Here is a 26,213-nt window from a genome sequence, read left to right on the forward strand (position 1 = left end):
TTTAGAATCCCTTCCCACCTTCCAAATATGTTATTACATGTTATTTAGAATTAATGTTTGATTTTCTTTTAGAAAAAAATGTATCGAGATGCCCAGGATAAGAAATTTTTTAGTTGTTAGTTACGTATATATTTCTGTATTTGTAAATGAAACTTAGTACGTAATCTCATGCGTAGAACATGAAACTTTACAATTACCAATGTTAAATTTATTTTTCAGTGTTAATCTTAGATTTTCGTTTTCATTTTGAAGTGTTTACTGTAATTTTATTGAACCTCATTTACGTCATTTGCCCGATTTTGACTTTATTTGAATTTCCAGGATGTGACATGATATATTTTGTTCGAAGAGAAAAGTTTAGAACGGAAAGTAGGCTAAGCCTTAAACGAGTGAAACAGACATTTCCTTGTTAGCTAATAGTGTGTGTAGGAATGTCGTGTCAGTAGTATATTCTTCGAACGAAAGCAGTAATCTTTTTATTTTAGAAGGAACTATATGAACAGATATCCTGATGGTGAACGGTCGTTTTTCCCCTCATATTAATATATATGCGGAAATATGTTTAACTTCTATATTTTCTTGTAATTTCTAATTAACATTTTTTTTCGTCTTCTCTAGACCACTGAACGACCGTAGGGGAACTTCCTCGGGTAGGATATTTTATGGGGATAAAGATAAATATTTTTTTTCAGGGAGGCAATATTTCCTGGAATTGCAGATCTGTTGCAAAAATGGATATGGCTAATCCATTGGATATTCCATAGCTAACTGTATTTTCGCCATCAATCGCAAAATATAGTTTTCATTTCCCTTCTTCCTTTATGGTATCCAATTGTTTCCACCAAACAACAGGATCAGTTTATGTAAACTAGAGTATTTGCTAAGGTATGATTATTTCTTTCTCGAATCTTTAGATGTACATGCTAATGAATGCAATTGCATGTTCAAAAATGTTATTACTTTATGTACTGAAGAGGTCAAGTGAAGGGCTAGACTTTAATTGGGTGAAATCGTATTCATTTTGATCAAAGATATAGTTTATATGATATTCGAGTTTCATTAATACATATGTGCTCAGTCATCACAGAATAGTTATAAAGTCTTGGTACATCTGATAAATATAATAGAACATAAATCTTAATGCAGCCAGTTTTACCTGCCTTCCATTATTCTAAACATGTTTCCTGAAACATTACGCAACGTCACTTTGAATTCTCTATAACCGCTACCAGGTTATAGAAGGATTTTTGTGGACACTCTGTATATTTCGTGGAGACAGTGATTATTATTTTCGATTTATACTTTATTCTACAACGCACATAAGTTCTTTATTTGGTGGGAATTGCTTCTTTCCCACACAATTGGACAAAGAAGTCTTTCATCATTTTTTCATATATATATTTAAAACATTGCTTTTGCTGAGAACATTTCAGTTAGTGACTAACCATTTCAGTGTTTCTCCCTGACTCATTATATGCACAGTATATATTTTATAGTTATTGGGAACTGAATTAAGTGCTTTCTTTAATCACTTATGGAAACATTATAATAGATTAGAGAAATACGGGCTGACCAGATGTCCCAGTGGCCAAAGTGGCACCAACTGCGTTGTTTCGTAGTCCCTTATCTGTACTTTCTCACGCCAGTGTTATCGCCGTGTCTAGTGCATTATAGGCAGTTGACTAAAATTAACATAAATTGTTTTCTATATTCTGTTTGTATGTGCATACAGGTGAGTAACGGAGTGAATTTTGAAATGAACTGCCAACACTTTTCCGTTGATCATTGCAACCCGTAGCTTGAGCTTGGATGCTCAGGGAGTTCGACTCCGGTGTTGTACGCAACCACCACGCCCGTTGCGTTGGTTAAGTTTTGTGAAGGGGCACAAGCTATTTAGCCGGTGAAGGACGATTTCTTACGGCTAGCCCCAACTAGTGAAATCCCAGGTCCGCTGACCTTGTGCGTTTAAAAAGTTATATACGCGCCCACCAATATCAGTATTCCACTGTGGAGATCTTCTTTTCGTTACTTTACTGAAGATTCACTTTTACGCTGCAGGACTGTTCAGCGTAACAACTGGATTCATCGTGGGACGATCCAGACAACTTTTCCCCAGTGCTACCCCCCAAGTGTGTCAAGGGTGTGAGAGAAGAATTTGTAGTGATATCTCAATCGTAATCATATATATATATATAAAGGGCTATATTACCCGAAAAGGGCAAAGCGTGATTTCAGCGACTAAAATTGATATATATCCTCAGTGTTCAGTGTTGTATCCATTCCTCTTCGCTATTTCTTTTTCAAAATAGTGTTCTAATAAATAAGTATAGTGTCATTTAATTCAGTGTGTTTTCGTTGTTTGTATGAGTGATGTTTGTGTGCGTTATGGTCTGGATGACTGTCTGATCGTCCGTGAGGTTTTCGAGACGAGACACCCGAACCTCTCGGCGCCTAATGCTCATCTCATTATTGAGACCGACGAGCTTTTTTGGGAAACAGTTTGTAACCTTTCTTGGAGAGGTCTTCGTCGTCCTGTCCAGGTAAGTTAAAGTATCAGGAGTATACTTATTGGTAATACCACGAGCCAAGAATAGCGACTTGAACTCAGGACGGTTACAAATAAATGGACGCCCGAACAGCGACTTGAAACCCTGCCGGTTACATCTCTTTTTGGATCAGTCAAATGAAACTCCGTCGAAGTCGGTAAAAGAAGCAAATGTCCACAATTCTCAATATATACACGCTTTTTCTTTTTCATCAGAGCTTCCTTGGCTATATGGTTAGTATACGTCCTTTTGATGCGAGAGACTTTGCTTTGATTCTTGATTTAAAAAACTCACTGTGGTTCGGATTTAATGTTAAACTGAAGGACCGTGCTAAACTCCAAAGCCAAAACCAACATTTTCCTCATTATGATACTAAGCGACGCATGCTTCTATTTAAAAATGGTTGTGATTGTCTAGCTGAGGGAGCCAATCTGCACTTCCTTCTGCACCTCTTGATCCAATGGAAGAAGTCCTCTGTAAAATTTTCTCTAACTTCTAAACCACATGAAAATCGCTTGGTGGCAGATCAGGACTATAGAATGGATTATTCTAGCCAGTGGCTGGGTGGAGCTTAGTATTATCGTGAATAACGGCCCGCGTCAGGAAGTCACACGTCTTAGTCTTAATTTACCGCGACGATACAACGGTATAGATTGACATAATGAATGCAACTTCACTCCATGAATTTAGTTATGTATGAGGTTTATCAGGAAAGTAACGATACAAAAGAGAAATAAGATATACTGGAATCGTATTGGACGTAAAGAAAACTTCAGTGGATACACTGATATAGAGGCTATTTCTCAACATAAGTGTCATCACTGTCCAAACCTTTATTCAAACGAGAAAGAAGGTTTTGTATCCCAGAATCGGAAAATTTTCGGCTTCTCTATCTGGAACCATGTTTTACCTTCTTCCCTAATCACATCGACGTCGTCAAAGTGTTTTCCACTAAGATGTTTCTTAAGTACAAGAACAGATGGTAGTCGCTTGATGCAAGTGAACTCGTCTCATTTTCTAAGATTTAAAAAGCTGTAGCTTTAGATGTTTACAGTCATAATATTTTTGATAAAGGTAATAATATATTGCCAAATCTGTAACACAAGCTATTACTTAATAATGAACGTTAGGTTAGTTCGACTTTCTTTTTTCTTAAATTTTATTTAAGTTAGACATTTGTTTATTCATCGTAATACTTAGTAAAAACCGTTGAATTTATTTATACCTGTAGTAACATATAGATTTTTCTTTAAAAGGTGTCTTGGTTTGATATCGAGCATGAAAGCCTTTTGGAAAGTTTGTCCTTTCAACAAGGAGATCCGAGGAGAAATAACATCAACTGTGAAGAAGGGGACGTTAGAGTGGTATGTTAAACAATCAGTAAGGTAAGGTCCAAGGCATGTACTTTTAAAATAAAACATGTTAATATTATATAATCACTTTTTTAAAAAGAAACTCTTCAATAACTTTGCCGCAGCAGCTTTCTTTGTCAACTCAAGCACTGTCGATGTCCTTCTATAATTCACTAAAAAATTAACATATTTAAAAATTAATACACATGTAAAAAGAAAATCATTCATAAAATTACAAAAGCAAATGATTTTTAGAAAACGGAAAATATTGCATTAAAATCGCATAAGCACAACAGAAAATATATCATGCTGCAATTGTATGTCTTTTTGTAATAATATATATGATTGATATATTAAATAAATATACGTTTTGCAAGAAATAGCAAGTTTTAAAGTAAAGCACACAAACAACTTTGTTTCACTTAACTATTTGTGTTCCGCTCTTGCGTTTAATACGCATGTTGTTCTTTCTTTTTAACACTTTCACTTACGTATGCTTTCTATATGCTATGTACGTATTTCTTCATCAGCACATGTCACTATTTCATTAACACTAAAGATAATGTGGAATTGTTATACTTCATCAATCATTCCAACTTGATTCAATATGTTAGGGATTCCAGCTGAAATATTCTGAAAATTGACAAAGTTTAAAGAATAAATGCTGAAGTTTTCATGTTATATTAGGAAGTATGAAAAATATATTATAACGAACAACATCCTTTTTTATGTATGATATAAGTAATATCGTATTTCTTATCAATACCTACAGAAAAACCGTTGTAACCATGATTTATGTTCAATGTTCAGTTCTGTACCACAAGACTGTATTTAATGTAAATGAGAATTCCCAATACTACATTTTAATGATAAGCAGTGGCGTAGGGAAGGAAGACAGGGGCTGGGCCCCCAAAGGGTTCCGACAATGTACTTTGGCGCTTTGATGTTTGTTTGTTTTTTTTTTTTTTTCTCGGAACGAACAACATGTACTCTATTTCAAAACAAAATATGTCTCTAAATAGTTCCTAGACAAGCTATGTTCACTAACGTCGTCTTTGTTCTTTAAAAATGTTTGCATTTTGGAAATATAAAATCGAGTTTTCCAACAATCCCTGCAGTTCAAAGGGAAGAAAGGAAAGACTGAGGGCCTATGTGTATATAGTGACCTTGAAGTTATTGTCGTACTGTTTTCCATAGCAGTGACCACAGTTTTCACGTGTCATCTTTGACCCAAAACCAAAGTTAACAGCCGTCAATGTCAGGACCTGACCTATCATCGTCTATTTTGAATCATTCACCGCCGTTCCCAATTGGGTTAACTACAACAGGAAACCTCGGTTTAATACCACTCACTTCTAGCCGCAATTGGCAACAAAGAAAGCAGCAAGCAATTGATTTCGATAAATGCTCAGCAGCTAGTTTCCTTAACCTACAAGGAAAAAAGAAAGAAAGGATGGATAAAAATAAAGATTTTCCCTTGTTGTTTTTTTTTCATTTAGGTGAAAAATATTTGAGGGAAAATTGTTAACAGGAGAGGGTAGAAAACAATAGTAAAGACTTGTAGCGTGTGACTATGTCACAACAATCTCTGATTCTTGATCAGTTAGAGCAGTTCAAAACATCTGCTTGAGTTAGACGTGTTTAGCGTGTCGAAATAAGAACTTATTTTACAATTGTAAAATGTCGGAAAATGCTTTATAAAAGTGGTTAAAGCGGAAGAAACACAATTTAGTTAATTTCGGTGAGGAAAACGTGCAAACAAAAGAAACTAAAAACAAGGAAGTAAAATCTAAAGAAGATGTTAATTCAGATAAAGACTCGAAAAACATTTTAGAAAAATGGGTAGAACAAAAAGAAGACAGTAGTGGTGTTAATTTTGGCGAAGAAAATATGCAAAAAAACAGCAGTCGAAAAACAACGAAGAAATATCTAAAGAAGCCTTCACTTCAGAGAAAGATGTAAGTATTATTATTATTATTATTATTATTATTATTATTATTATTATTATTATTATTATTATTATTATTATTATTATTATTATTATTATTATAACTAAACCTTCCGACGCAACAAACGGGTATATATACAACAAAACTAAGCCACTCCAAACAAAAATCCTGGCTACGGTACTGATGATAAGAATGAAAAGTTGAGAATACAGAATACCAATCTGTATTTATACGAATCAGTTCAATTCTAGGATAGAAGCTAGGATTCTGAGATTGTTGAAGAAAAAAATATAGTAAATGGAAGTGTTATGTCTGCTGAGTTTTAATTTAGTACATCTAAATCATAACTTTTAACTTATGTTCAAAATACACGAAAGGAAGAAAAAAAAGCAAATTGGATACCACTACAAATAAATTACCAACAGATCATTAACCAATACCTAAACATACAATTCATAGAAGCTTTAAAACCAAGCATATTTAGAAGTGTAGATATTAATTTCAAGATTTGTCCTGATCATTATTTTATCTGAAGATCAGTGAAGGGAAATGGATTAATTAAATTTGATAACTATTTAGACTTATTTCGACCGTCTTTGGAGAAGTTTTCAGTTTAAGTGACAGATAAACCTATGAAAAAAAAAAATATCCGATATTACTATCTACTACTATCTGACGATTGTAGACAGAGACACACGCACCCCCCCCCCCCCCCCCCCGAAATTTAGACTTTTGTGTAAATTTAGCCAAATTTTAGGGGTAATGTTAGGAATTTTAATATAAAATACCCTCATATTGAGTTTGGATTTCCCCCGAAATAAATTCCTGCTTACGCTACTGATTGTAGACCACTTATTCCTTGTTAAGCGTATCAGTGACTCCGATCAGAAGTTCATAGAACCGATTTATAGTGTTATTTTCTTTTTATATGATATAATAGTTCTTTCTTGATATGATTCAGCTGACAAGTAAACCTTACGTTTGGGTGAATCGAGTTGCTGACTGAGACACATATGAGAAAGTAGTACTAAATGTGGTTAGTATTTCAGTGAAGTTGTAGGTGCGAAGCTCCAGAGGTTTAGGAGATACAGCTACCAGAACATCACATGGAAGTACAGAATAGTCTTCATACAGTTGGAGGTAAAAGCTCTGTAAGACCTCTTGTAACGACAAAAGGTGAATAACAAATATATGGGTATATATTACGACTAGGGGGAAGTCATATAGTAAGGGTATACCTGACGGCGGCCATCTTGAAATCCTCCATTTTGAATTAAGGTTAAGTTTTTAAAATAGGAATAGGGTCATGTGATACATGATTTAAGGCGCAAATTTAATCAGAAGAACAATGGTGACGTTAGTTTTGATTTACCTGCAATTGGTAAAAAGTTACAGGGAAATTAAATATTGTTGCTTCATATGTATTAGTCCTTTACCCCACCTTGTAAAGTCATGCACTCTTTTCTGAACTACATATTGATTGTACTAATTGAGGACTTTTCTGGAAGAAAGACCCAAGTTTAATTATGACTCAATTCCACTTTGGTCATTTTTCCTTAAATTAGCAACTTGTTTATGCGATAAGAAATGCTGGTTAATGATAAAGCAAAAATGGTTATACCGTTGGATTTATGGTAAAATTTGCTATTAATAAGGCGTCGATGTTATGCGTTTTGTTTAAAACTTTTGTCTGATTCAAAATGGCGGATTTGAACATGGCCGCCATCAAGGCAACTCTTACCATAGACCTAATATTCATCCACCTGCTTTTTATTTAATTATTATCATTAACACAAAATTTACAAGGTGGGGTAAAGGACTAATACATATGCTGCAACAATATTTAATTTCCCTGTAACTTTTTACCAATTGCGCGTAAATCAAAACTAACGTCACCATTGTTCTTCTGATTAAATTTGCGCCTTAAATCATGTATCACATGACCCTATTCCTATTTTAAAAACTTAACCTTAATTCAAAATGGAGGATTTCAAGATGGCCGCCGTCAGGTATACCCTTACTATATGACTTCCCCCTAGTCCTAATATGTACCCATATATTTGTTATTCACCTTTTGTCGTTACAAGAGGTCTTACAGGGCTTTTACCTCCAACTGTATGGACTATTCCATGTGATGTTCTGGTAGCTGTATCTCCTAAACCCCTGAAGCTTCGCACCTACAACTTCACTGAAATACTGACCACATTTAGTACTACTTTCTCATATGTGTCTCAGTCAGCAACTCGATTCACCCAAACGTAAGGTTTACTTGTGAGTCTTTCGCATTCAGTTCTTTCAGCAATACATTAATCCACTCTAAATGGGGAATTAAGTGAGTAATCAAAATACATTTTTTCTACAATTTGGCACACTGCATAGCGTTATATTTGCTTATTTGAATTTTATTACTTCTTGTTCTACCCATGATATTACGCAGTATTTATCTCCTGTTAAAACAAGAACTGATAAATCTATCACATCTGATTAGGATATTGGAGTCCTATACAATTTGGAAGTCTCCCGTACTTTCTAAATGTGAGACGAAATTCACTTCTTGTGATTTTATTTTCAAGTTTAACCTCTCACAATCGTGATCTCAGGCTAAAGATGGTGAGAAATGAAAGAAAATAGAACTGGATGATGAAAAGAAAACACATATATACTGAGCGAAAGTGTCACCTGCGAGAGGCCAGTCTTGCGATGCCAGGCTTGAGATAATATTTTAGTTTTGAAAACTACTAACTTGTGATAATCACTGCTACTTAGCCCCTTCTTCCAAACAAAACATACAAAATAATTATATTATTATTATTATTTTACTTGTAAAGAAAAGTGACTTTGAACTGCATACTATCACGCATTTCTTACCATTAATCTAATTCCTAATTCCTCTTTAACTTCGTTCTGATTTCTTACAACTATGCCAAGGGGTTTAAATTTTAATGTTACCCTTCTTCTTCTTCTCCCTCCTCTATTCGCCATTGTTTTCGGATAATGAATGTAGTAAAAGCAAAGGTGTAAATAATTTCTCACAGTATATCAAGAAATCTATCTTCAATTTGCATATAGAACGTGAGATATGCAATGTACTTCATCGTCTTTAATGTTAATAATTATATTGGAGATTCCACTAAAGTTGAAATGTGCTTGTTAAAATTTATCAATACAAATAAAGCTTATAAATAATATTTTTGAAGGATATAATCAAAACTGGCAACGAATTATTCTTTTGTAAGCTTGTTCAAGTGTGAAAATGTATATACTTATATTGTTGTTGTCTTTTTTTCCATGCCTTGGATCTTACTGCAATGAGCTTATTCTTTATTCTTTCCAGTGCAAACATTCTTTTTTTAAATAATGAAATCAAAATTATTAATTTGTGTTTTCTTTTAAGTGTTATTATATCTCATACTGAATGCAAACTTGTGATGTGTTTGGAAATGCTGTTAGCTTTGTGTATTTTTCCAACCAATATGCTATAAGCTCTGTGTATTCACCTGCTTTTCTTGAAGATTGCTTGATTGATACAATGTACATCAAAAAATGTTACTACTTATATGGATAATATAAAGGGTCATATAAAAAGTCTGCATGGTTTTTTGGTACATTTTTCAACAAAAAAATTCTTTATTGAAAATCAATTTTAGTCAAGTACACATTGACCATTATTATCTATGACCTTTTGCCATTTTTCGGCTAGCTTCATAATTCCATCGGTGTAGAGCTTCTGTGGTTTATGTCGAAAAACTTGGCCAAGTGATTTTCAGCGGCGCTTCTGTCGGCCAATTTTTTTACCATCAATAGAGTTTTGCAGAGACCGAAACAAATGGTAGTCAGATGGTACAATCCGCGGCAAAAAACCTGCAACATGAGCATATAAGTATATTGTGAAATGACGAAGTCTTTTGCCCCAAAATAAGTGTGCACGGGAGGAGGCCGAGGCTTATGCTGGCGTGATTCGTTCCACTTAGACGTTATGTTCATTTCCTGTGCTATTAGGCGTAGTTTCACAATAAACTTACATCTTCATGTTGCAGGTCTTTTGCCGCGGATTGTACAAATTCCGGTCTATACGGTGGATGCATTAAAACTTCCCAACTAAGTTCCATCAATCTGTTCCGAGTCACCAAAGATGTGTGTGGTCGCGCATTGTCATGAAGGAACAAAACTCAATAACTGGATTGTTGGCAAACATGGTTATGTTGAGTGTTTGGTGGAACTGGAAGGGAATTAGCTATTATGAGCTGCTGCAATCTGACGAAACCATCAATTCGGTCCTATACTGTGCACAACTCGACTATTAGAACGAAACAATCCAGAAAAATCGACCAGAATTGGCCAACAGAAAGGGAGTTGTGTTTCATCATGACAATTCGCGGCCACATTTTTGATGACTCGGAACAAATTGACCTAACTTGGTTGGGAAGTTTTGATGCATCCACCGTATGGCCTGGAATTTGCACTGTCTGACTAACATTTGTTTCGGTCTCTGCAAAACTCTCTTGATGAAAAAAAAAATGGCCGACAGAAGCTCCGCTGAAAATCACTTGCCCAAGTTTTTCGACGATAAACCACAGAAGTTCTACATTGATGGAATTATGAAGCTAGCCGAAAAATGGCAAAAGATCATAGATAATAATGGCCAATATGTACTTGATTAAAATTTATTTTCAATAAAGAATTTTTTCTTCAAAAATGTACAAAAAAAACACGGAGACTTTTTATATGATCCTATATATATATTTTAACTAAAAAGGGTTACATGTAGAGAAGATTTGGTTAATTCTTGCCTGCTTCATTAAATGATTTGAAGAAAAAGAACTATGGTCATGTTAGCGGCAACTATGGTCATGTTAGCGGCAACTATGGTCATGTTAGCCCGTCATGTATGGGGGATGACGTCCGACGGCGATTACACTATCCTAGGAAAGGAAAGGAACGAAACGGCCAGAGACCTATATGTTAGGGACCATCCCGGCATTTTCCTGGTGTGAATGAGAAAAATTCAGGGAAACTTCACTCAGGATGGCTGGCCTATAAAAGCTTGAACACTTTTTCCTGGTGTGAATGAGAAAGATTCAGGGAAACTTCACTCAGGATGGCTGGACTGTGAAAGCTTTAACACTTTTTCCTGGTGTGAATGAGGAAGATTCAGGGAAACTTCATTCAGGATGTCTGGCCTGTGAAAGCTTTAACACTTTTTCCTGGTGTGAATGAGGAAGATTCAGGGAAACTTCACTCAGAATGGCTGGCCTGTAAAGGCTTTAACACTTTTTCGACCGAGTGTTCCCACTGAGAATCGAAACAGGGATCATTTGCACCAAAAACGAAAGCATTAGCGATAACGTAGAAATAACTACAGACTAGTTACATGTTACGCATTCTGAGAGCAAGAGCTTTAAAAGTATCTTCGTATATTTCTGCCAACTTGTACAGATTCTTTTCTGATTTGTTGCAGTGATACCTTTCATGATTCAAATCAAAGTTTTAAATTAAGACAATTCCAATGTTACGAATTACCATAATGGAGTAAACAGTATTAACCAATCAATATACTTATCTTTCCATTTTTTTCTTTCTTTCTTCTTTACGTTCCACCTTCAGTTTGTCGTTGCTTCCTTCATTACTTTATATATAAACTCATCTAACCAAGTGTCTTTACAACCATTAACCTTTTACATTTCCCTAGGAATCCTAATTTTGTGATTTTCCTAAAAAAAATTTCGGTAGACAATCCTGTTGCCTTCTACTACCAGGTAACAAATGAAAAGCTATGGCTTCACAAGAGCTTCTGATAGTTTTTAACTAGTTTTTTCAAAGAAAATACAAAAATCAGAAGAAACTTTTTTAAAATGATGGTGATCACTTACGCACACTAATTCAAAACTTGGCGGTAAAATTAATTGAACACGTTACTCTTTACAGACGTTTTTTACATTTTAAAATATTTCACTTCACTTTTCTTCACTACAGTTGCTGTCTTCTTTCTCTCCTTCCTCTTTTTCTCTAACTCATAGACAAATAACTTCAAACTTTAGCCTCTATGCCAATCCGATACACTTTAAAATCGCATACGTTTGCGGTTTAGGATAAAGTGATTTATAATGACAGCCCAATTCTTGTCGAGATTACCTTCAACTAAATTTAGATTGGGCATCTTGTTCTAATGTGATATGACTTGAACATAATTTTATTTTGCTAATGATGACTTTCTTGGTAACTTTGACCTCCTTTAAGTTGTGTTTAGTTATGCCTGAATGTTTTTATTAACCAGAAAGCGCGAAATCGTAAACATTTGCATCTCTTATGTATTCTTTTATTCAAGTTCCTACTTCTTTCTTATTCATCCCAACGTAAGAACTGTCACATTAAGAAAAAGATGTTTCTTTACACTGAAATTTTCTAGACCAGATTCTTTATGGTGCTTTTCAAACAGTATACTCAAACATTATACATTATAGACTCAAACATATTGGAAACTTTTATACTCAAACATTATTTTTAAAAACTTAAAGTTTCAAATTTTATAATTTCCTTTCAAAGAGTATTGGGATAAACTAGTTTTTTAAGTTTAAAAAAAATCATAAATTGTCATTTATTGTTATTCTGTGGTTGCTATGAGCTTAGTGAGTGTCATCTATGTGATAATTCTATAAAGTATTTGATGCCTGTACATCGTTGCATAACAAGTTATTTGTCACTGGGTTGTCTGTGTATGTACCGAGAAAGAATATATGGGATTTTTTAACGTTATTTCGTAGTTGTGGGGTAATTGGTCCATGTTCGTATTCTCGCATACAATAATTGATCCATATGCTTCCGATCACTCAATTGTAGCTGACATTTCGTATTGGAGATGTGAAAACTTTTGTGATAGACAATCTGCCAGGGCTGGATTAACCCATCTGGAGACCCGGGGTTAGAAAAAATATGTGGCCCCTGCTGACTTCACCTAATACATTCCTAAGAAAATACAGTAGGAAAGTTAAGGGAATATATTTCATATTTTATTTCATGGTGATGATTGTATCTTCATTATTCTTATTAGATAGCCAGTTAAGATTTTGAACAGAGTAGAGGCCTCTGTCCACCTAAGCCTCTCCTTTAATCCGGCCCTGCAATCTGCCATTAATTATCTAGGAAAAATAGAACATTTTCAATATGTCCATGAATCTATGTATTGCATCCTTGTAGTTCAAAGATATTTGGGGGACATATCTAATAGACCTGAGATTGCATAGTAGGATCTATACTTTAACCGACAAGGTCTCCTAACTTCTCTGCAACTTCCAATTATTAAAATTGACCGAGGAGCGTTTGTATGGCACAAAAAGTGGCGATATCAGTATTTTTAAAGATTGTGTCATAGGTTTCGGTATTAGTTATGTGTAAATTAATATAGACTCGATGATGACTTGGTATCGAAAATCAGGCAATAAATACCAAGAAATTCTATTTATACTTAATATGATATACATATTGAGGAATTTTACAGATTCTCCATATTGACGTAAACAATATGTCCCCTCAAAGAAAAAACTTCTACAATCAAATTTTCTGTACACAATGCATGGAAAATTAATACTTTTTTCTTTACGAAAAAAAGAAAACCACAATTACCCCTTGTAAATATATGTTTGGACATAAAAACGACACAAACAGTAAAAAGAATGTTTTAGCGTCAAAATTAAACCAAGAACATAGGATTCTATAGCATAATAATAATAATAATAATAATAATAATAATAATAATAATAATAATAATAATAATAATAATAATAATAATAATAATAATAATAATAATAATAATAATAATGCATTTATACCAAGCTAACTATAAATAAATCCTTGATATCTTCGGCCTTGCATGAAAGTATCAACATATAGATACTGCTAAACAAAAGGATAATCAGATGTATTGGCTACATAATGCTGCCCTCCTAACTCCATATAAGAAGTAACATTTTTTATTCACTTTGTATTATTCTTAGAATAAGCATTCAATCATTGTATTCCACAGTGGATGAAAGTCCGTACACATGAAAATAACGTAATTAAGTTCAATACGTATGTGTTTTATAAGCGATCAAGCAACACAGTTAATCTTCATTCTTCACAAGATTGATAGTCAACTTGAGCGACGCAAATTGCATGATTTTTATGAATTTTGTTGTTTATAGATTGCATTCTTTGTATGTTTTAAGTAATGTAAGGTTACCAGATGTTCCTATTTTTCGCTGACAGCGGCCATATCATGTTTTGTTCTCGTAGAACTCTTGTCTCAGTAACGTTCCATCCAACAATTTTCTCGACTCATCATCTAGCACTCGGCTCCATGAAATCCACCACTATTTTGTATTTTATATCGTTTTATTATTTTATTTTGTTATATACAGAGTGGCGCGTATTGTATCTATCAATTGCAGTTGGCAACCCTAACCGAATGCTCGTACGAATGCTGTGCATGCATATATCGCTGAATAGGAGGGAATCAGACAATTTGTATGCCATGGAACGGTGGTCTGTGTAGACGATAATTGCGGCAGTATAAGTCTTTATCCGAATTGATTTTATCACAAGGCTCAGCGAGCACTGCAGCGGAACAGTGATGATCGTCATATGGCTGTATCCGAGAGGCACAGTATTCTCAGATGGGTGAGACAGTGGAAGTCCACTGGTAGTGTTTTGAATCGGCAGTCACGAGGGCGGGAAAGAAATATTTGAACGTGTGAGAACCTGAAAAGAGTGAGCGATTCACTTTTAACACAAACATTCGGGCTGATTTAAAACTCCATCCATATAAACTGCAGGTGATTTAAGAGTTGAGAAACATTTATAGTCGAAACAGACTCGCCAACTGCATTGACATTCTTGCAATAATTAACCGGGAACCACTGTTTCTTCAACAACTTCTGGTATACTATGACAGCAATTTTTTGTGCCTGGATATGTTAATAAGCAAAACTTCCTGTATTGGTCTCAGGAAAATCCATGACATTTACATGAAAAGCCTCAAAAGACTTCAAAAGTTGAGATGTGGTGCGCACGTGGACGACGCTGGTCATGTAGCAATTATGAATACACTGCTACTGCAAAATGTTGCAGAATTTCGTCATTTCAGAATTACATGCAGGGGGATTACTGAATACCATTTGGTTTCAGTACTATGGTGCAGCGGCATACACAACATGCCAGAGTATTGCTGTACTCCGACAAACATTTCCAAACCGTGCGATATCCCGCTTTAGCGATGTGATGTGGTCATTCAATTCCCCAGATTTAACAACTCCGGATTCCTTCCTCTAGGTTTGTGTGAAGGAAATGCTCTTTGCTAATCATTTGCAGACATTTGACGACCTTAAAACTGCCATTTGCTGTGAAATAAACGCCGTTCCGCAGGATATGTTAAGTCATATTATGGAAACCTTCCCGCATCGCCTTCAGCAATGCATCCAGCAAATGAGGAACATTTTGGAGGATGTTATTTTTAAAGTGTAGTGAGATCTGTCGATATCTGTTACGTACTGTACTAATTGCCAGTTTATGTACTTGTATTTCATAACTGTTATAAATTACTACTTGCGCTCACCATGTTTCCTTTATCATTTGAAGTTGGTAGATACAATACGCGTTACCTTGTATATATATATATATATATATATATATATATATATATATATTAGGGATGGCCAATTCCGGAATTTTTACTTTCCGGAATCCGGAAAGTAAAATCGGAAAATTCCGGAATTCGGAAAAATTCCGGATTTCGGAAAAAATCCGGAATTCAGAAAAATTCCGGAATTCGGAAAAATTCCGGATTTCGGAAAAAATCCGGAATTTCGAAAAATTCCGGATTTCGGAAAAATTCCGGATTTCGGAAAAATTCCGGATTTCGGAAAAATTCCGGAATTCGGAAAAATTCCGGAATTCGGAAAAAATCCGGAATTCGGAAAAATCCGGAATTCAGAAAAAATCCGGAATTCGGAAAAATTATTTTTTCTTTTTGTAATCCTAAGAATTTTGTTCAAATGCAAACGAACAAATTTCCTTTTTGTAATCCTAAGAATGTATGATGCAAGTTAAGCTGAAACTTACATCCTAAAGTATACACTACTCAATCTTCCCATGGTTAATGAGATGTAGTCTAAAAGTACGATGTACTCCTAATATTTAATTTTTGTTTTGCTGTAATATTGTCCAGAGGTAAGACATATATCACACTAAGATAAACAACTTGACATAATGAAGATGTTATCATACGTAGTTTTCCAGAAAATCGTGAGAAACGATTTTTTATGAAGTTAAAATATGCGTCGCTTGTTGCCAGTGTGATGCAATTGATAACTTTTATGCTGGAATAGTATTATTATTATTATTATTATTATTATTATTATTATTATTATTATTATTATTATTATTATTATTATTATTATTATTATTATTATTATTATTATTAATCGTTTATGTACTGTAAAAGAAAAATATGAACCGTTAAGTAGTAGATTTTATCTGTTGTTTTTTGATATCTTCCAACAGTAATAACAAATTGCTTGTAAATACGCAATGATTATCAAGGACAATGGCATATTAATGTAAGGACTACCCTGCAGATTAGCAATAAACAATAAACAATAACAGATAAACAATAGTCCCCCCCCCAAAAAAAGTAACTAACTTGGGCACGTCAGAATGTTCGCGAGAATATAGGGACGCATTGAGACTAGCAAAAAACGTGGTGTTATTATTACTCAAAGGGCCGTATGATGGAGGCATTAACGTTAATGTTAATGGCACCAATGAGCACTTACTTGCTCTAACGGTTAACCTCATTTTTGAGATGATTCTTAGAAGTGGGCGTGTTGGCATGCAGTTGGAGTACTAACGATTTGCGTCACTATCGAACACTAACGTAGCACTAGCGACGTTTAAAGTCGAAATTGGAGTCTGACATAAGTGGCTTGTCAACTTCACGGACATAATATTTTCCTTGAATGCGAGAATTTTGCGCCCGGGAAATTTGCGCCCTACCACAAAAATAGGAAAAAATGCGCTCGCAATATATTTGCACTGGGATGTTTGCGCCCTACCCCAAAAAGAGGGGAAAATGCGCCGGCTATATATTTGCACTGGGATGTTAGCGCCCTACAATTCAACTTATTATTGTATTGTGTAAAGTAACTTCCACTCGCACTTGAACTAGGCTTGCCTCTCATCGTCTCAGTGAGTTACTCCATCCGTTATAATATTCCGAACAAATGAAAAAAATACAATTTTAGTTCACTAAAGGGCAATCCATACAAATACAATTTTTCATTATACTACAAAATTTACAATAAACGTATAAATGACTGATATATAATTATTTATTAATATAATCAAAGAGTATAATTTAATCTACAAAAGGCTGTTTGGCTCTACCCAGATATCTCTGTTCACAATCCTTGCGAGTTGTTTGGCTTTTCAGGACACAAAATATAGAAAAGAAAATGTAAAGTGAATGTAAAATCAGTTCAGTAATATTATCAAGAAAACTATTTACAGTGTGTTTACTTGCTGGAATTACACTTCAAACACACAATTGCGTTCAGTCGTTCTTTCAGGAAAAATGTTCCGGGGGGCACATTTAGTATTCCGGAGGGGGGTCACTGCTGGTACTATTCTATTTATTATTATATTATAGACGTATTATTTTGGTCTCCTCCGAGGGGGCACTCTGAGAGCTCTGGGGAGGCCAGTGTTCCCCCAAAATCATCTTTGGAAGAAACAGTGATTGCGTTGATCCGTTGTGTTCTTTTGGCTTATATTGAAGTTTATTCTCCCCTTATATAGCCACAATGAAAATAAATCACAAATGGCATGGTTGTGGGGGGAGGATTGTTTATGTTGTAATGTCAGCCCCTCCGAGGAAATGCGTAAGCTCCAATAGGTTCTTTTATTTCGCAGGGCTCAAACTTCCCGGTGGAGGTACATCGCAGGCGCAATTTTCCCTGTTCTTGAGGTAGGGCGCAAATTTCCCAGACGCAAAATTCTCGACACCGTTCGAATGACCTCGGAAGACGATATCTTTTTCAATACTTTTTTAATATTCTTTTACTCGAGATTTCTTCATAGCTTCTTATTAAAATACTTACTAATATATCCTCATTTTATTGTCCTAACCAATCAATATGGGTATGTTGTCAGTAAAATATTTAGATTGATCGAGCCTCTGGTGTGTAACCACAGTATTTCATATCATGCCCCCATTAGAAATCTTGGCTAAACGAACCAATATATGTTGCCAATAAAATAGTTTAGAATGATTGAGCCCCTGGTAAATAACCACAGTATTTCGTGATAGACCCCCCCCCCCTCCTTCCTATTACCATATTCTAGCTATGTGCCTGGCTCAGCTAATTCTCTACATTCTTTACCAAGCACACATTTTCTAAAGCGGAAAATGCTCTCTAAATACCTAAGCTCATTATTTTCAGCAGATGCACAAACTGGGTAACATTCTATCTACATGAATGTTATATATGTCGATTACTGGAAACCGCTTCTCGCTATCTATTACCATATTTACTATATAATGATTAACGTTAAAACCGGAAATGGTGGTTTGTACCGCTTCCGGTTTGAATATTACATTCATCAGGGAACTCGATTCTTAACTATTGACTCTGTACATCATGGCCAAAATTGATTGGTAATCCATCAGATAGTTCTTGAGACTGTTTGTTTCACTGACGGACAGAATGAATATATGGCTATAGAGTTTTGATAAACTAAATTCGTTAATGAGTGATGATGGAACAAATATAAGAAAGGTAGGCCTTCCACCGGGAAAATTTTCGAACACAAAATTAGCCATTGAAAACCCACATGTCCTGGGTTAGAATACCATAGATGAAAACTCTACCACTGAGTCATCAATCACCCGCTTATTAGTTTTGTTAATTATTATATTAATATAAATTAATGAATGCCTGCTTATGTTAATTATTGAACAATTACATTGTATACTTCGTAAAGTCAAAAATTATAAATTTGTATTTACTGTACATATAGTGAGCGCAGAAAGTGTTCGTACACCTATGCTATTGAAACGAGAATGCCTGCGAAAAAGAAACAGAAAATTTAAGAAGTGTAATAACACACACAATATGAATAATGAAAACTAAGCTTTATGAATATATCAATAAAGAACCACAAAGACAAGTTTAATGGTTAGAAAGTAAATAAATTCCGTAGAAAATGTATAGAGTAGACGCAAAAAGTGATCGTACACCTGACGTACGAATACGAAACAAAGATACCACAACTGGGGTTCACTAGTATTCACCTGAGTATACACCTCTGTATAGCATGACGAGTAACAGAATGAGTTTAGTTGTGAATAGGAGTGAAAAAACTGCACGGTGGGCTGTCGAAATGGGAAGCAACCGAACAGAAACAAATGAGGAGACAAGAAAAGTAATTATTAAAGTGCATAAGAAGGGTAAGTCTTTGAGAAAGATAGCAAACCTCAGGGGGAGATCCAGAGGGGGGCGATCGGGGCCATCGCCCCCCCCCCACAAGAGGAAACTTTCTTATTTTATATATAAATAAACCCATCCATAACAAGTTTGGAGCTCTTAAAAGTAGCAGTATTACTGCCGACCGCCTCTTCCCCAGAAGTCCGTCCTGGATCCGCCCCTGTATAGAGTAGCCACAATCGAGTATTTTCCGCTGTATGTTTGGAGTCGTTGTCTTGCTGAACAATAAATTGTTTTCAAGAACCATCTTCTGCGCACTAGTATGGAGATATTCCTTTAATATGTTAATATACACTTTGTGGATCATCACTCCATCGATAAGGTGGAGACGACCCACTCATGAGGCACTCATACAACCCCAGACGAGCACGGACCCTCCTCCGTGTCTTACTTTAGGGACGAGATTTTGAGGATTCATCTCTGTATTCACCTTGCGCCATACCATACGCCTCCCATTGGACTCGATAAAATTAAATTTACTTTCGTCCGAAAATATGACCCTATTCCAGAAAGAAGCCTGATCCCTTATCTTTATACTCTTTTTCAAACTTTAGTCTCTTTATACGATTTGTCTTGTTCACCCACAACATTTTCCTGGCTATCCGACCATGATACCCTGCAAATATTCCGCACTGTACTGGCTGATACTTTAACACCGCGTGTTTCCAGATCCGTTGCCAATTGCACAGCACTACTTTTTGGAACCTTTTTTCTTTCCCTAATAATGTAACGTTTAACTTGTTCACTCAACACTCTTGGTCTTCCAGTTCTTTTTTATTATTATTATTATTATTTAATTATTATTTTTTTTATGGTTTCGCACAGTGATAGAAACATTATACATCACAATTATTGTTTGTACTGTTGAACGAGGCCTGTCTGCAAGGTTTGCCAGGGGCGGATCCAGGACGGACTTCTGGGGGGGGCGGTTGGCGGTAATACTGCTACTTTTAAGAGCTCCAAACTTGTTATGGATGGGTTTATTTATATATAAAATAAGAGTTTCCTCTTGTGGGGGGCGATCGCCCCGATCGCCCCCCTCTGGATCCGCCCCTGACTATAATACCTTGAAACAGCTTCGCACACCTCCCCAATCCCCAGACATGAACCCCATAGAACATCTATGATCTGTTCTGGAGACAATAATCAGAAGGCACAGCTTGTCTACTAAAGAAGGCCTAAGAAAAGCTATTCAAGAAGAATGGGACATAATCAGTCCCGAAGCTACAGAACTACGAACTACTACAGGTGAAATCAATGCCACGAAGACTACAGACAATCATTAACGCACAGGGTAATCCCACAAAATATTAAATAACGTAATATACTTTATAAGCATTAATTCAAGCATAAGTGTACGGTGACTTTTTGCGTTTACAAAAAAGGAATTCTCTCTTTTCTTCTGAACAAAACTATGATTGTGTTTGTTTGCCCTTTCTCTTGTATATAGAAATAAAATGTATGAATGTGTAGTCTTAATTCTGGTTATATATATATTTTCCACCTCCCGTTCTCATGCTAGCTGTTTTCAATATAAAGTATGCACGGTGTACGAACACTTTCTGCGCTCACTGTAGGTATGTTGACAATAAGCGAATGTTATTAGAATATTTGTTGAGATTTATTTTCCTTCACTGCCTTTCGCCTGGTTAAAAAGTAGTTTGCAGTGCTTTGGAGCAGCTGCAGGTGAGAACGCGATAATGTTTGAGACATACCGGCGACTTTTTTGTGTGTGAAAATAAGACCTTTCTCATAAAGTAGTATATACCGGTAACTGCAGTAGCAATTGTCTACGTAAATGATAAAGACATATCCAACTACAAGAAATTAATACAGTATATATAGCCTATTCATTATTGTGTTTCTCTTTTAACAGATACTAGCTAAGGAATCCGGAAAGTAAAATCGGAAAAATTCCGGATCTCGGAAAAATTCCGATTTTTTTCTAAATTCCGGATTTTTTCCGAATGTCGGAATTTTTCCGAAATCCGGAATTTTTCCGAATTCCGGATTTTTTCTGAATTCCGGAATTTTTCCGAAATCCGGAATTTTTCTGAATTCCGGAATTTTTCCGAAATCCGGAATTTTTCTGAATTCCGGAATTTTTCTGAATTCCGGAATTTTTCCGAATTCCGGAATTTTTCCGAATTCCGGAATTTTTCTGAATTCCGGAATTTTTCCGAAATCCGGAATTTTTCCGAATTCCGGAAAGTAAATTTTCCGATTCCGGAAAACAAAATTTCCGGAATCCGGATTCCGGAAAATTTTGGCCATCCCTAATATATATATATATATATATATATATATATTGAAAACACATATCAAAGTTTAATTAGGTTAGGGAATTATTTATTATTATTCAAAAATAATATGCATTAAATATGGGGACGTAAATTTTGAAGTTTTCCTCCTTCAGAGGTCGAAATGGATGGCATCTACGTGCATCAAGAGTTTTCCCGTATTGAGTATACCAGATCTGGTAACCTTACCTTTTTTTTTTTTTTTTTTTTTTAACTAATTGAAAATGTGATGATGGTTAAACTTTTAGATGGTAACCTTCACCACTCATTATTTTGAAATCACCATAGCTGTAACTAGGCTCTTGTAAATCAATCCTTGGGCCTCATTACGTATCTGTCTTCGCAAAATTCAACAAGTAATTATAACTGACACATACAAACTGATTAGTAATGGGGTCCCTCGACCTTATGAGTCCTCTGATAACCTTATGTGCACTTTCCATTTCTGTAGTGCAGAAACCGTGATAATAATTAACATAAATAAATAAAGTTAGATAGTTTGAAGTCTTTCTACGTACGTGCTCCAACATTCGTGACTTTAAGAAAAATTGGGAGTAAAGTCTTGTATATATGCGTTAAAAAAATAACATCTCACATGTACAGTTTCTGGATTCTTTTTTAATACCTGTATAGTCATCAGCACTATATCTATACAATTTCTCTTTAATAACTTCGGAATATGTGAGTCGATTTGAGTACAGATTGATATGCCTGTTCAAGTTACAAAACATATACTTTTTCAAAAGTTTTATCTACTTTGAAGGTTTTAGGGGGAAGGAGAATGATAGAAAGATATTACTTTACCTTAGAATATATTTCATTTAGTAGAGAGTCGAAAGTAAAAAGTGATTTCCCATCACTAAATTTTTTTTACTAATAATTTTGGTATAAATTGACAATTGTTGAACATTGTTTTCGATATCATTCAGAGAATTATCTTACGTCAAACAAGTTCTATCAAATTGGTAAATTTACTCTGAAGTAATTGATAAAACGAATTCTAATGGTGGGACAGTATGTATTCTTTTCGACTGTCCAAAAGTAATATTTTAGAATCACTTTTCTTCTAAAAGTGTGAAATAAACTATTATTTTCTTGACTTTATAATATCAATTAATATCCTAAATTGTGATTATATCGATGTATCATCTTAGTGCCATATTGCACATGTTTAATCTCTTTTTATTGTTCGTTACTCTATTTCGTAATGTATTTTACGTTGTATATCCAATCAATCAATTTACTTGATTGATTGAAATTTTAACTTTCTTTCAGCGTAGATACTGTATAAGATAGACTTAATTCTTTTAATACTATCATTTATTAATAATTTAATTACCAGTTCTATTTTTCCGGTAAAATTAAAATTGTTGGACAAACAGTTACCACCTAAGTAATTTTATCCTAAGTATTGCTTCATGTTTATTAAGTAAATATTATATCTACGGAAATCAATATTTTCGTGGGATTACCATAACCAAAACACTAAGAGTCAAGTATCTGTCACTAAATTACTTTGTTCGTTCATAGTTAATGAAAAACTATCAAAATATTTTCATACATTTCTACCAATAATTTATAATTTAGTTTTTTTTTAATATTGTATACAAGTTACATTAAATTTCATAAATAAAATAAAATACATATCCCGATATCTTAAAATCTTAATTATTTTATACATTAGCTAAGTAACTCAAGTGGTAGAGCGTTGTCTTCTCATTCGGAAGGTCGTAGGTTCCATTCTAGCTGCCGACCACCCTGACTGAGGTCTTCCAGGATTTTTCTCAGTCCTACCAGGCAAATGCGAGATGGTACCTACTGAACAGGCCCTGGACGATACCTTCTCAAATCCTTTCCATAATTATTGTTGTTGCTAGATATCCAATATAAAACGGCCTCTGAGCTGTATCTGGTGATTGTTAAATAAATAAATAAACACTGTTTTTACGACAATAAAATTTATATGTGTCTAGTGTATAGTACAGGGTGGCCCAAAAGTAGTTATACACCCCTCCATTGATTAAGTACAACATTCTAGTTTATAGGTTTATTTGCTTCTGCTGTTCCGAGCTTAAGGTATAAGTTTATACCTTATAAGGCTTATACCGTATAAGGCTTATACCGTACCGTACGGTACCGTATAAAGTTTATACCGTATAAGGCTTTAAGAACGAATAATAAAGAAACTAAGTCTACCTAATGGATAACAATAAGAAATGATATCAAATGCAGTGAGCTGATCAGTACGGGATGTATACCTACTTTTGGGCTACCCTGTAGATTTCCTGTGGTTAGTGTACGCGCCTTTGGAGGGGAGACCTGGATTCGATTCCCGGCGGAAGTTCATATGGTTCGGATTCCACGTTAAACTGTAGATCCACGTCTCATATAGCCTCACTGCTGAACGGGACGCTAAACTTAAAAAGTCAAACTAAATCAATAGCCTACAACCAATGTCCATTTATAACTCGTAGGGGAGTGTAGGAGCATACATTTCCAGACCCTAAACTAAGTTTGGCCGTTATAATTCCTAAAGAGTATGATTCACTGTATTATCATTTAACATTACTCATAACTTGTTAGAAGAAGCACTTATTTTTAAAATATACTTTTAATAAGCTTTTTTATCTTGCAAAAATATGACAATACTTATTTCATTGTGTGAACTTTTAGGTATGAAGATATTCATCTCCAACATCAATCTGAAGCTGCTACAGCGGATGTAGTACTCCAAGGCTTAATCCATCTTATTACAGTCCTTTTAGTAGATCTACAGAAAGGATTAGAGTGTTATAATGCTCTCTTTGAAACGTAAGTATTAAAGTGTCCCTTTTTTCTAAGCATTACATTGACATTTTCTTTTTTTTTTTTTTTTTTTTTAATCTTTAGAGTTGAATATAGAGAGGTCCAAAAATGTAAGCAAATCTATTATGTCATCATTTGCAAGCCATACATATAATTAAATATGTTTCAATATAGTATGAATATATATATATATATATCAATAAAGAATGCTCAAATAATTGATCGTAGCAGTGGAAGTTTTCAATTCTAGTCCTCAACTCAAGCAGCATATCATATCTAGTGGAGACCGGTGGATTGTGGTTTCGATTGTTGTAATACGAACGATCGGAGACAGAAGATATAAACTGGACTCATTGACTAATCATCATAACTTGAGATGCAAATACTATGTGACATGTGAAATTGAATAAAATTCTGTTTTTTAAAAATAAAAAATAATGCAGAACATTTTATCCGATTAGTCATCTTATTTAATTAGTAAGTACATTCTCCTCTCTTTGATTGAAGTAATTTTGTCTACTACATGTTGGTTGAACTCTGGTATTCCCATTGTCAGGTCTTTTTCAATGAAAAACATAACCAATGGTGAAAACATTTCGTAGAACATTCAATTCCTTGAAAGTGTCAATTCTTTTCGATGTGGAGAAACGCCTGTCTCCTTTTGCTGACTTCATAGGTACAGCTAATATTAATTTCAGAAGTTTTGTAGATTCACTAAATCATTTTTCTAGATTATTGCGAACAATTCATTCTAGCAAACATAGTCCCTGACAGCCATCCAAATTCCTCTGCAGCGTAGACTGAAGACAGTTAGTGGCAGAGATTAGTGTTATAAAAATATATATAAATTGAACACACTTTATTCATAGTTTATCTAGGAAAATTTAAATCAAATTGTGGAAATATATTTAAGGCAGGTTGCATTGCTGCCATAAGTTATCCTGTGAATTTAAACCGGAATTTTTCGAACATTCTTCTGAATTTCCCTTTGCTTGTTTTGTTTAAGCCTTAATTGCAAGTTTTTCCTTAGTGGAGAGCTGGGCATTTTTTTTTTATTTTTTTATTTTTTTTTTTTTTTTAGTTTAGTTTACAGAGGTCATGGTATAGAATTCATTCAAAATTTGTAGGTTATTTACAGAATTCGAGCACACACAACTTAAGTAAATCTAATAAATAAAAACCAAAACAGCTGATACAAAAGAGGTACATGAATTGCGAATGTCACATATACACCAACACACACACACGTGAGTAAAAGAAAAAACTACATTCCAAATTATCCGTCTTGGCTATAAACAATGCACGATGAACACAATATACTTCCACATAAGGCGAGACAATGCTTATCAATTATCATAAGGCGTTCTGGAATGCAAACTTTGAAACCCACCAGATGTAGGATCAACATTAACAAAAGCCAAAAGTCAAAGAATGTCAAAACATACACCATTGCCAGTTCTACACCCAGAAATGTTTGCTGGATGGGTCCAAAGTATTTGATGGGGTCCAATACGTCTATGTAATATCGAACCTAACCTGTCTTATTCTGCACCCGAAAAGACGATAAGTAATTCTTAATTACTGTCACCTATATTTTTAGGAAAAAGATGACAGAACGATTATTTTTATAAGAAAAAAGTACATGATGAGGCTTAAAATAAAATATTTACAATACCTCAATCATCGCTTTGTTAAACAAGTATAGTTCGTTAAGAAAGTCTACAAATGTTAGTCGAGTTTCGAA

The 26,213-nt window shown here is 34.6% G+C and overlaps 1 protein-coding gene across 1 annotated transcript in view; it reads left to right on the forward strand.

Moving 5' to 3' along the window:
* The window catches only part of unc-13-4A (BAI1 associated protein 3), a 766,749-nt gene that overhangs the window by 686,846 nt on the left and 53,690 nt on the right, over positions 1 to 26,213 (forward strand). The window contains exons 12-13 of the mRNA XM_081750562.1: positions 3,803 to 3,910; positions 24,338 to 24,475. Coding sequence (XP_081606688.1) covers positions 3,803 to 3,910; positions 24,338 to 24,475 — 246 coding nt within the window. The remainder of the gene's footprint in view (positions 1 to 3,802; positions 3,911 to 24,337; positions 24,476 to 26,213) is intronic.

The sequence above is a fragment of the Thermobia domestica genome, chromosome 3, assembly GCF_964235325.1.
Source record: "Thermobia domestica chromosome 3, izTheDome1.hap1.1, whole genome shotgun sequence".
NCBI lineage: Eukaryota > Metazoa > Arthropoda > Insecta > Zygentoma > Lepismatidae > Thermobia > Thermobia domestica.